The sequence below is a fragment of the Scomber japonicus genome, chromosome 4 (genome assembly GCF_027409825.1).
Source record: "Scomber japonicus isolate fScoJap1 chromosome 4, fScoJap1.pri, whole genome shotgun sequence".
NCBI classification, from domain to species: domain Eukaryota; kingdom Metazoa; phylum Chordata; class Actinopteri; order Scombriformes; family Scombridae; genus Scomber; species Scomber japonicus.
Genome location: NC_070581.1, coordinates 35,814,121 through 35,826,620, shown reverse-complemented (window position 1 = coordinate 35,826,620; position 12,500 = coordinate 35,814,121). Strand labels below are relative to the sequence as shown.

General features: G+C 44.1%; 2 protein-coding genes across 2 annotated transcripts in view; both read right to left on the bottom strand.

Moving 5' to 3' along the window:
- The window catches only part of LOC128356897 (PHD finger protein 20-like), a 17,508-nt gene extending 12,717 nt beyond the window's left edge, over window positions 1-4,791 (bottom strand). The window contains exons 1-4 of the mRNA XM_053317076.1: window positions 4,716-4,791; window positions 2,316-2,395; window positions 467-638; window positions 114-198 (exon numbers count right to left, since the gene is read on the bottom strand). Of these exons, the coding sequence (XP_053173051.1) occupies window positions 114-198; window positions 467-638; window positions 2,316-2,395 (337 nt within the window). The 5' untranslated portion in view covers window positions 4,716-4,791. The remainder of the gene's footprint in view (window positions 1-113; window positions 199-466; window positions 639-2,315; window positions 2,396-4,715) is intronic.
- An 832-nt stretch (window positions 4,792-5,623) lies between these two features.
- Window positions 5,624-12,500, bottom strand: part of ccdc135 (coiled-coil domain containing 135) — a 25,673-nt gene continuing 18,796 nt past the window's right edge. The window contains exons 14-17 of the mRNA XM_053318125.1: window positions 11,192-11,302; window positions 10,734-10,928; window positions 6,337-6,476; window positions 5,624-5,711 (exon numbers count right to left, since the gene is read on the bottom strand). Of these exons, the coding sequence (XP_053174100.1) occupies window positions 5,624-5,711; window positions 6,337-6,476; window positions 10,734-10,928; window positions 11,192-11,302 (534 nt within the window). The remainder of the gene's footprint in view (window positions 5,712-6,336; window positions 6,477-10,733; window positions 10,929-11,191; window positions 11,303-12,500) is intronic.

Sequence of the window (12,500 nt, the reverse complement as noted above, 5' to 3'; positions counted from 1 at the left end):
GCTCGGGGGGGGGTGGGGGGGGGGGTGGCATTGGGTCCCTATACAACCGCTATGAGAGCTGCGTTCACATTCTCTGCAGTAAATACTTTGGAGTTAATAAAACGGAGCCTCACCGTCCTTGTTGACTCGGAGGATTTTGGCCGGGTAGAAGCGACAGTCGGTCCAACAGGCCAGAACCTTCGAACCTGAAACAAACAACTGGAACAGGAAGGAAGAAGTATTATCATCTCCACGGTAACGCCTCCCTCCAGCAGCTTCAACCGGCTCCACCCAGAGACTGCTGCACCTGAAGCTTTGCTGCACACTGGAAACTGAATTTCAAGTATAAATGTATTTCTGTGTAGTTGATAAAGGATGACTGAAATACTGACAAACAAATGTGATCCTGAGAATAAGTTAAATATGTCAGAGTGTATTGATCAGTGTCCTCCTCCAGTGTAACCCTAACCCAGCAGCAGATACGTACGGGTGGAGTCCGTGGTTGGGTCAGGCTCTGTCTCCTCAGGCTGACGCGCTCCAGCGGACGCAGGTACTGAGAGCTCCACTGGAACCATTCATCATGCCGACGGCTCCACTGACGGTAATGGATCAACACCTGCTCCTTGTCATAGTCGATCTTCTCAATGGTGGCCGGATACCTGCAAGTTACACAGTACTGTTAGAGGTACTAGTACTTTACTGTAGTACAGTTAGAGGTACTAGTACTTTACTGCAGTACAGTTAGAGGTACTAGTACTTTACTGTAGTACAGTTAGAGGTACTAGTACTTTACTGTAGTACAGTTAGAGGTACTAGTACTATACTGTAGTACTGTTAGAGGTACTAGTACTTTACTGTAGTACTGTTAGAGGTACTAGTACTTTACTGTAGTACTGTTAGAGGTACTAGTACTTTACTGTAGTACTGTTACAGGTACTAGTACTTTACTGTAGTACTGTTAGAGGTACTAGTACTTTACTGTAGTACTGTTAGAGGTACTAGTACTATACTGTAGTACTGTTAGAGGTACTAGTACTTTACTGTAGTACTGTTAGAGGTACTAGTACTTTACTGTAGTACTGTTAGAGGTACTAGTACTTTACTGTAGTACTGTTACAGGTACTAGTACTTTACTGTAGTACTGTTAGAGGTACTAGTACTTTACTGTAGTACTGTTACAGGTACTAGTACTTTACTGTAGTACTGTTAGAGGTACTAGTACTTTACTGTAGTACTGTTAGAGGTACTAGTACTTTACTGCAGTACTGTTAGAGGTACTAGTACTTTACTGTAGTACTGTTAGAGGTACTAGTACTTTACTGTAGTACTGTTAGAGGTACTAGTACTTTACTGTAGTACAGTTAGAGGTACTAGTACTTTACTGTAGTACTGTTAGAGGTACTAGTACTTTACTGTAGTACAGTTAGAGGTACTAGTACTTTACTGTAGTACTGTTAGAGGTACTAGTACTATACTGTAGTACAGTTAGAGGTACTAGTACTTTACTGTAGTACAGTTAGAGGTACTAGTACTTTACTGTAGTACAGTTAGAGGTACTAGTACTTTACTGCAGTACAGTTAGAGGTACTAGTACTTTACTGCAGTACAGTTAGAGGTACTAGTACTATACTGTAGTACTGTTAGAGGTACTTGTACTTTACTGTAGTACTGTTAGAGGTACTAGTACTTTACTGTAGTACTGTTAGAGGTACTTGTACTTTACTGTAGTACTGTTAGAGGTACTAGTACTTTACTGTAGTACTGTTAGAGGTACTAGTACTATACTGTAGTACTGTTAGAGGTACTAGTACTTTACTGTAGTACAGTTAGAGGTACTTGTACTTTACTGTAGTACTGTTAGAGGTACTAGTACTTTACTGTAGTACTGTTAGAGGTACTAGTACTTTACTGTAGTACAGTTAGAGGTACTAGTACTATACTGTAGTACAGTTAGAGGTACTAGTACTTTACTGTAGTACAGTTAGAGGTACTAGTACTTTACTGTAGTACAGTTAGAGGTACTAGTACTTTACTGTAGTACTGTTAGAGGTACTAGTACTTTACTGTAGTACAGTTAGAGGTACTAGTACTTTACTGTAGTACTGTTAGAGGTACTTGTACTATACTGTAGTACTGTTAGAGGTACTAGTACTTTACTGTAGTACAGTTAGAGGTACTTGTACTTTACTGTAGTACTGTTAGAGGTACTTGTACTATACTGTAGTACTGTTAGAGGTACTAGTACTTTACTGTAGTACAGTTAGAGGTACTTGTACTTTACTGTAGTACAGTTAGAGGTACTAGTAGAAACATTATTTGAGGTTTGGGGGTCAGACCAGTTCTTGTGGCGGTCTCGGGCCTGCAGTTGAGCTCCAACCTCGAAGATGATCCCCGATCTGTCCGGAGGAGTCTTCATCTGCACAGAAACACAGAAACACAGCAGATTATGACCTAATCCAGACCTGCTGTGGCAAGTTCTGGACATTATTGTGTTACTATGGTATTATTTCCTCTGCCTGCCAGAAACCCATCAGATCTATCAGCAGGTACTAAGGAGAGCCCCCCCTGCTGATAAGGGTCTGGTGATGGTCTCCCTGTCAGAAACACCTGAGATTCAGACTAACTATGGGAACGTGTTTTTGCTTTAAATGATGACGTCACAGAGAAGCTGACAGTTTGGATATTTGCTTTAAAGTTTGTCATAATCAGCTTTTGAATTTTGGAGTTAAAGGCCAGGAACCAGGAATCATCAGAGAGAGACGTCTGAGTTTTTATTCCTATGATGACGAGCTTATCTAAACAGTTATTTCAACTGTAACGGGTCATACCACTCAGCTGTAACGGGTCATACCACTCAGCTGTAAGGGGTCATACCACTCAGCTGTAACGGGTCATACCACTCAACTGTAACGGGTCATACCACTCAACTGTAACGGGTCATACCACTCAACTGTAACGGGTCATACCACTCAGCTGTAACAGGTCATACCACTCAACTGTAAGGGGTCATACCACTCAGCTGTAACGGGTCATACCACTCAGCTGTAACGGGTCATACCACTCAGCTGTAACGGGTCATACCACTCAGCTGTAACAGTGCAGGGTCATACCACTCAGCTGTAACGGGTCATACCACTCAGCTGTAACAGTGCAGGGTCATACCACTCAGCTGTAACGGGTCATACCACTCAGCTGTAAGGGGTCATACCACTCAGCTGTAAGGGGTCATACCACTCAGCTGTAAGGGGTCATACCACTCAGCTGTAACGGGTCATACCACTCAGCTGTAACGGGTCATACCACTCAGCTGTAACGGGTCATACCACTCAGCTGTAACGGGTCATACCACTCAGCTGTAACGGGTCATACCACTCAGCTGTAACGGGTCATACCACTCAGCTGTAACGGGTCATACCACTCAGCTGTAACGGGTCATACCACTCAGCTGTAACAGGTCATACCACTCAGCTGTAACGGGTCATACCACTCAGCTGTAACGGGTCATACCACTCAGCTGTAACGGGTCATACCACCCTGCTGTAACGGGTCATACCACTCAGCTGTAACGGGTCATAATACTACTTTAACTTGCAGTATTAGTACTTTAACTTGCTAGTAGTAGTACTATATTAGTACTTTAACTTGGTAGTAGTAGTACTGTATTAGTACTTTAAGTTGCTAGTAGTAGTAGTACTGTATTAGTACTTTAACTTGGTAGTAGTAGTACTGTATTAGTACTTTAAGTTGCTAGTAGTAGTAGTACTGTATTAGTACTTTAACTTGCTAGTAGTAGTACTGTATTAGTACTTTAACTTGGTAGTAGTAGTAGTACTGTATTAGTACTTTAACTTGCTAGTAGTAGTACTGTATTAGTACTTTAACTTGCTAGTAGTAGTACTGTATTAGTACTTTAACTTGCTAGTAGTACTGTATTAGTACTTTAACTTGCTAGTAGTAGTAGTACTGTATTAGTACTTTAACTTGCTAGTAGTAGTAGTACTGTATTAGTACTTTAACTTGCTAGTAGTAGTACAGTATTAGTACTTTAACTTGCTAGTAGTAGTACTTTGCTAGTAGTAGTACTTTGCTAGTAGTAGTACTGTATTAGTACTTTAACTTGCTAGTAGTAGTACTGTATTAGTACTTTAACTTGCTAGTAGTAGTACTGTATTAGTACTTTAACTTGCTAGTAGTAGTACTTTGCTAGTAGTAGTAGTAGTACTGTATTAGTACTTTAACTTGCTAGTAGTAGTACTTTGCTAGTAGTAGTACTGTAAATGAAATAATTTCACTTTTAAACGGTGACATTTCAGTTTGTTGGTTTGCTCTGTAAACGAAGCTGATTGGTCCGCAGGCCGATTAGGAACCCCATTCAGCCTTTTCATTGGTCTGTCCGCTGTCAGTCAGACGAAGCCCCGCCCCCAGAGGACTGTGGCTAGGCTAACATGCTAACGCTGTCTACGAGGGTTAATATGAGCCATGAAACTACAGCTGCAAGGCAGAGGAGACATTAAACTACAGCTGCAGGACAGAGGAGGCGACGGAGAGCTCCGTGTCGTTCATTTAACGGGTATCTGGTCCGGTAACCGGAGCTCTAACCATTGACTAGCTAACAGTTAGCCTCTAACAGTTAGCCTCAGCTCGGTGCTGCTAGCTTCATCTGCTGCTGCACAGTGTTACACAGTAAAAACAGTCACTAACTGCCCGGTTAACCCTCCGGTTATCCCTCCGGTTACCTCTCCGGTTGCCCCTCCGGTTATCTCCGGTTACCTCCGGTTATCTCCGGTTATCTCTCAGCTGCTCCTGAGGGACGGCTCACTGTGATGACCGCACAGCGCATGCGCAAAATATCAGCTGGTTCAACTATTGTTGTAAAAGTACTACTGAACTGTAAAGTACTACAAGTTAAAGTACTAATACTGCACTGTTAAGTACTACAAGTCATACATATATAAAGTATATATATATATATATATACTATATATATATATATATATATATATATATATAGTATATAGTATATATATATATATATATATATATTCATAGGGGTCTCTATAGTAACATTATAACCAGAGAAGTCCTGAAACCAGAATCTGATCAGTGAGACTTTTGAACACTAGAAATAAAAGGTTTCTCTGAAGGTTCTAGTTCGGTTCTCATGAACAGAAATACTGAACATCTAAAGTTAGTCTGTTTTTATTCAGGTAACACAGAGAGCAGCATGTTAGATCTGTTTATTATTATTATATATATTATTATTATTATTCAGGTGACACAGAGAGCAGCATGTTAGATATGTTTATTATTATTATATATATTATTATTATTATTCAGGTGACACAGAGAGCAGCATGTTAGATATGTTTATTATTATTATATATATTATTATTATTATTCAGGTGACACAGAGAGCAGCATGTTAGATATGTTTATTATTATTCAGGTAACACAGAGAGCAGCATGTTAGATCTGTTTATTATTATTCAGGTAACACACAGAGAGAGAGAGAGCAGCATGCTGCTGGGAGCTGAGCGGCTCTGATGATGATCAGCAGGTGAAGAGTGTTTCTGTTTCTCTCCAGTAAACAATCACACTGTGACTGATGAAGCTTTTAATATTAAACTTGTGTTCAGGTGTTTGATCAGCTGATCAGGTGAGGAGCCAATCGAGCGTCTCGTTTCAGCCTCTGATCCAGAGCACGCAACTTCTGAGGAGCCGAATCCCTGTGACTGAAACACACACACACACACACACACACACACACACACATTAATAATATACACACACACACACACACACACACACACACACACACATTAATAATATACACACACACACACACACACACACACACACACACACACACACACATTAATAATATACACACACACACACACACACACACACACACACACACACATTAATAATATACACACACACAGACACACACACACACACACACACACACACACACACACACATTAATAATATACACACACACACACACACACACACACACACACACACACACACACATTAATAAACACACACACACACACACAGTTTAAATGTGTGTATATGTGTTTGTGTGTGTGCGTGTGTGTTTTTCTATCCTGGTGGGGACCGACTCCTGGTTTCCATGGTAACGAGCATTGGAATCAATAGCAAACAGCCTCCTGATAGGCCCGGTCCCCACAAGGTTGGTTTTCCTGACTGTGTGTGTGAACCCCAGAGGTCACACACGGTACTGCAGTGTGGGGACCTTTTCCTGAGTGTGTGTGTGTGTGTGTGTGTGTGTGTGTGTGTGTGTGTGTGTGTGTGTGTGTGTGTGTGTGTGTGTGTGTGTGTGCGTACATGCTGAGCCGTTTCTTAGCGACGTGTATCTTCAGACTCTTCTTGCTGCAGTAGTTCTGATATTCTTGTTTCTGCTGTTGGTTCAAGTTCAGCTGATTCTTCTGGAACCAAAGCTGCTTGTCCTCCAGCTCTGCTGTCTCCTAAACACATGAAGAAGAGCGTTAGTCTCCTAAACACATGAAGAAGAGCGTTAGTCTCCTAAACACATGAAGAAGAAGAGCGTTAGTCTCCTAAACACATGAAGAAGAAGAGCGTTAGTCTCCTAAACACATGAAGAAGAAGAGCGTTAGACTCCTAAACACATGAAGAAGAAGAGCGTTAGTCTCCTAAACACATGAAGAAGAGCGTTAGTCTCCTAAACACATGAAGAAGAAGAGCGTTAGTCTCCTAAACACATGAAGAAGAGCGTTAGTCTCCTAAACACATGAAGAAGAGCGTTAGTCTCCTAAACACATGAAGAAGAAGAGCGTTAGTCTCCTAAACACATGAAGAAGAAGAGCGTTAGTCTCCTAAACACATGAAGAAGAAGAGCGTTAGTCTCCTAAACACATGAAGAAGAAGAGCGTTAGTCTCCTAAACACGTGAAGAAGAGCGTTAGTCTCCTAAACACATGAAGAAGAGCGTTAGTCTCCTAAACACATGAAGAAGAAGAGCGTTAGTCTCCTAAACACGTGAAGAAGAAGAGCGTTAGTCTCCTAAACACATGAAGAAGAGCGTTAGTCTCCTAAACACATGAAGAAGAGCGTTAGTCTCCTAAACACATGAAGAAGAGCGTTAGTCTCCTAAACACATGAAGAAGAAGAGCGTTAGTCTCCTAAACACATGAAGAAGAAGAGCGTTAGTCTCCTAAACACATGAAGAAGAAGAGCGTTAGTCTCCTAAACACGTGAAGAAGAGCGTTAGTCTCCTAAACACATGAAGAAGAAGAGCGTTAGTCTCCTAAACACGTGAAGAAGAAGAGCGTTAGTCTCCTAAACACATGAAGAAGAAGAGCGTTAGTCTCCTAAACACATGAAGAAGAAGAGCGTTAGTCTCCTAAACACATGAAGAAGAAGAGCGTTAGTCTCCTAAACACATGAAGAAGAGCGTTAGTCTCCTAAACACATGAAGAAGAGCGTTAGTCTCCTAAACACATGAAGAAGAGCGTTAGTCTCCTAAACACATGAAGAAGAAGAGCGTTAGTCTCCTAAACACGTGAAGAAGAAGAGCGTTAGTCTCCTAAACACATGAAGAAGAGCGTTAGTCTCCTAAACACGTGAAGAAGAAGAGCGTTAGTCTCCTAAACACATGAAGAAGAGCGTTAGTCTCCTAAACACATGAAGAAGAGCGTTAGTCTCCTAAACACGTGAAGAAGAAGAGCGTTAGTCTCCTAAACACATGAAGAAGAGCGTTAGTCTCCTAAACACGTGAAGAAGAAGAGCGTTAGTCTCCTAAACACATGAAGAAGAGCGTTAGTCTCCTAAACACGTGAAGAAGAAGAGCGTTAGTCTCCTAAACACATGAAGAAGAGCGTTAGTCTCCTAAACACATGAAGAAGAAGAGCGTTAGTCTCCTAAACACATGAAGAAGAAGAGCGTTAGTCTCCTAAACACATGAAGAAGAGCGTTAGTCTCCTAAACACATGAAGAAGAAGAGCGTTAGTCTCCTAAACACATGAAGAAGAGCGTTAGTCTCCTAAACACGTGAAGAAGAGCGTTAGTCTCCTAAACACATGAAGAAGAGCGTTAGTCTCCTAAACACATGAAGAAGAGCGTTAGTCTCCTAAACACATGAAGAAGAGCGTTAGTCTCCTAAACACATGAAGAAGAGCGTTAGTCTCCTAAACACATGAAGAAGAAGAGCGTTAGTCTCCTAAACACGTGAAGAAGAAGAGCGTTAGTCTCCTAAACACGTGAAGAAGAGCGTTAGTCTCCTAAACACATGAAGAAGAGCGTTAGTCTCCTAAACACGTGAAGAAGAAGAGCGTTAGTCTCCTAAACACGTGAAGAAGAGCGTTAGTCTCCTAAACACATGAAGAAGAGCGTTAGTCTCCTAAACACGTGAAGAAGAGCGTTAGTCTCCTAAACACATGAAGAAGAAGAGCGTTAGTCTCCTAAACACATGAAGAAGAAGAGCGTTAGTCTCCTAAACACATGAAGAAGAAGAGCGTTAGTCTCCTAAACACATGAAGAAGAAGAGCGTTAGTCTCCTAAACACATGAAGAAGAAGAGCGTTAGTCTCCTAAACACATGAAGAAGAAGAGCGTTAGTCTCCTAAACACATGAAGAAGAAGAGCGTTAGTCTCCTAAACACATGAAGAAGAAGAGCGTTAGTCTCCTAAACACATGAAGAAGAGCGTTAGTCTCCTAAACACATGAAGAAGAGCGTTAGTCTCCTAAACACATGAAGAAGAGCGTTAGTCTCCTAAACACGTGAAGAAGAAGAGCGTTAGTCTCCTAAACACATGAAGAAGAAGAGCGTTAGTCTCCTAAACACGTGAAGAAGAGCGTTAGTCTCCTAAACACATGAAGAAGAGCGTTAGTCTCCTAAACACATGAAGAAGAGCGTTAGTCTCCTAAACACATGAAGAAGAAGAGCGTTAGTCTCCTAAACACATGAAGAAGAAGAGCGTTAGTCTCCTAAACACATGAAGAAGAAGAGCGTTAGTCTCCTAAACACGTGAAGAAGAGCGTTAGTCTCCTAAACACATGAAGAAGAAGAGCGTTAGTCTCCTAAACACATGAAGAAGAGCGTTAGTCTCCTAAACACATGAAGAAGAGCGTTAGTCTCCTAAACACATGAAGAAGAGCGTTAGTCTCCTAAACACATGAAGAAGAGCGTTAGTCTCCTAAACACATGAAGAAGAGCGTTAGTCTCCTAAACACGTGAAGAAGAAGAGCGTTAGTCTCCTAAACACATGAAGAAGAGCGTTAGTCTCCTAAACACGTGAAGAAGAAGAGCGTTAGTCTCCTAAACACATGAAGAAGAAGAGCGTTAGTCTCCTAAACACGTGAAGAAGAAGAGCGTTAGTCTCCTAAACACATGAAGAAGAGCGTTAGTCTCCTAAACACATGAAGAAGAAGAGCGTTAGTCTCCTAAACACGTGAAGAAGAGCGTTAGTCTCCTAAACACGTGAAGAAGAAGAGCGTTAGTCTCCTAAACACATGAAGAAGAGCGTTAGTCTCCTAAACACATGAAGAAGAGCGTTAGTCTCCTAAACACATGAAGAAGAGCGTTAGTCTCCTAAACACATGAAGAAGAGCGTTAGTCTCCTAAACACATGAAGAAGAAGAGCGTTAGTCTCCTAAACACGTGAAGAAGAAGAGCGTTAGTCTCCTAAACACGTGAAGAAGAGCGTTAGTCTCCTAAACACATGAAGAAGAGCGTTAGTCTCCTAAACACGTGAAGAAGAAGAGCGTTAGTCTCCTAAACACATGAAGAAGAAGAGCGTTAGTCTCCTAAACACATGAAGAAGAAGAGCGTTAGTCTCCTAAACACGTGAAGAAGAGCGTTAGTCTCCTAAACACATGAAGAAGAAGAGCGTTAGTCTCCTAAACACATGAAGAAGAAGAGCGTTAGTCTCCTAAACACATGAAGAAGAGCGTTAGTCTCCTAAACACATGAAGAAGAGCGTTAGTCTCCTAAACACGTGAAGAAGAGCGTTAGTCTCCTAAACACATGAAGAAGAAGAGCGTTAGTCTCCTAAACACATGAAGAAGAAGAGCGTTAGTCTCCTAAACACATGAAGAAGAAGAGCGTTAGTCTCCTAAACACATGAAGAAGAAGAGCGTTAGTCTCCTAAACACATGAAGAAGAAGAGCGTTAGTCTCCTAAACACATGAAGAAGAAGAGCGTTAGTCTCCTAAACACATGAAGAAGAGCGTTAGTCTCCTAAACACATGAAGAAGAAGAGCGTTAGTCTCCTAAACACATGAAGAAGAGCGTTAGTCTCCTAAACACATGAAGAAGAGCGTTAGTCTCCTAAACACATGAAGAAGAAGAGCGTTAGTCTCCTAAACACATGAAGAAGAAGAGCGTTAGTCTCCTAAACACATGAAGAAGAAGAGCTGGGCCTGTGTTACCTGTTCATAGTGCTCCTGGATGAGGAGTGTTACCTGTTCATAGTGCTCCTGGATGAGGAGTGTTACCTGTTCATAGTGCTCCTGGATGAGCTGGGCCTGTGTTACCTGTTCATAGTGCTCCTGGATGAGGTGTGTTACCTGTTCATAGTGCTCCTGGATGAGGAGTGTTACCTGTTCATAGTGCTCCTGGATGAGGAGTGTTACCTGTTCATAGTGCTCCTGGATGAGGAGTGTTACCTGTTCATAGTGCTCCTGGATGAGGAGTGTTACCTGTTCATAGCGCTCCTGGATGAGGTGTGTTACCTGTTCATAGTGCTCCTGGATGAGGAGTGTTACCTGTTCATAGCGCTCCTGGATGAGCTGGGCCTGCTCCACCAGTCTGAGCTTGAACTGGTCCACACAGCGCTGGTGGAGCAGCTTGGCGTCAGACGCAGTCAGAGTCTCTGTGTCGTCCAGGGAGACGAGCAGCGGAGCCAGAAGATCCTGCTCCTTCTCCTGCAGCCACCTCTGCTCCTCTGCAGCCGCACGCTCCTGCAACAACACGTCACCATGACGACACCTCAACATGGCAACACGTCCCCATGGCAACACGTCACCATGGCAACACCTCACACCACAGCGAGCTAACATAATGCTCCTCATACAACCTGAGCTCAGTAACTAATCATATAGTTTCACTGTAGCAGAGACCTGATGAGGCTCATGGTGTGTGTGTGTGTGTGTGTGTGTGTGTGTGTGTGTGTGTGTGTGTGTGTGTGTGTGTGTGTGTGTGTGTGTGTGTGTGTGTGTGTTACCATCTCCAGTCTCTGGCTGTGAGCTCTTGCAGCTCCAGTCGTTGTCCATGGAGAGAAGTGCAGCTGGATGTTTGTCTCCTCCTGTTGTCTGCAGGCCAAGATGTCCCTCACCTGTTCACACATCACACATCACACTGCAGGTTAACTACACACCTTCACTCAGCTACATCACACTACAGGTTAACTACACACCTTCACTCAGCTCCATCACACTGCAGGTTAACTACACACCTTCACTCAGCTACATCACACTGCAGGTTAACTACACACCTTCACTCAGCTACATCACACTGCAGGTTAACTACACACCTTCACTCAGCTACATCACACTGCAGGTTAACTACACACCTTCACTCAGCTACATCACACTGCAGGTTAACTACACACCTTCACTCAGCTACATCACACTGCAGGTTAACTACACACCTTCACTCAGGTACTGATGATGTCACTCAGTGGCCCCAGGGCCCCCCAAAACAACTTTTATCTTATTCTGATTGGATAACGCTGCTGTGAGGTTTCTGACAGTGATCATAATGATCAGCATGAGGATGGGTGTTGAGGCCCTTCCTGCTCAGGGGCCACTGGGTACCTGCTCAGGGGCCTCTGGGTACCTGCTCAGGGCCCCTGGGTACCTGCTCAGGGGCCACTGGGTACCTGCTCAGGGGCCTCTGGGTACCTGCTCAGGGCCCCTGGGTACCTGCTCAGGGGCCCCTGGGTACCTGCTCAGGGGCCTCTGGGTACCTGCTCAGGGGCCCCTGGGTACCTGCTCAGGGGCCACTGGGTACCTGCTCAGGGGCCCCTGGGTACCTGCTCAGGGGCCTCTGGGTACCTGCTCAGTGGCCTCTGGGTACCTGCTCAGGGGCCCCTGGGTACCTGCTCAGGGGCCACTGGGTACCTGCTCAGTGGCCACTGGGTACCTGCTCAGGGGCCCCTGGGTACCTGCTCAGGGCCCCTGGGTACCTGCTCAGGGGCCCCTGGGTACCTGCTCAGGGCCCCTGGGTACCTGCTCAGGGGCCCCTGGGTACCTGCTCAGGGCCCCTGGGTACCTGCTCAGGGGCCCCTGGGTACCTGCTCAGGGGCCTCTGGGTACCTGCTCAGGGGCCACTGGGTACCTGCTCAGGGGCCACTGGGTACCTGCTCAGGGGCCCCTGGGTACCTGCTCAGGGGCCCCTGGGTACCTGCTCAGGGGCCTCTGGGTACCTGCTCAGTGGCCTCTGGGTACCTGCTCAGTGGCCTCTGGGTACCTGCTCAGTGGCCTCTGGGTACCTGCTCAGTGGCCACTGGGTACCTGCTCAGGGGCCCCTGG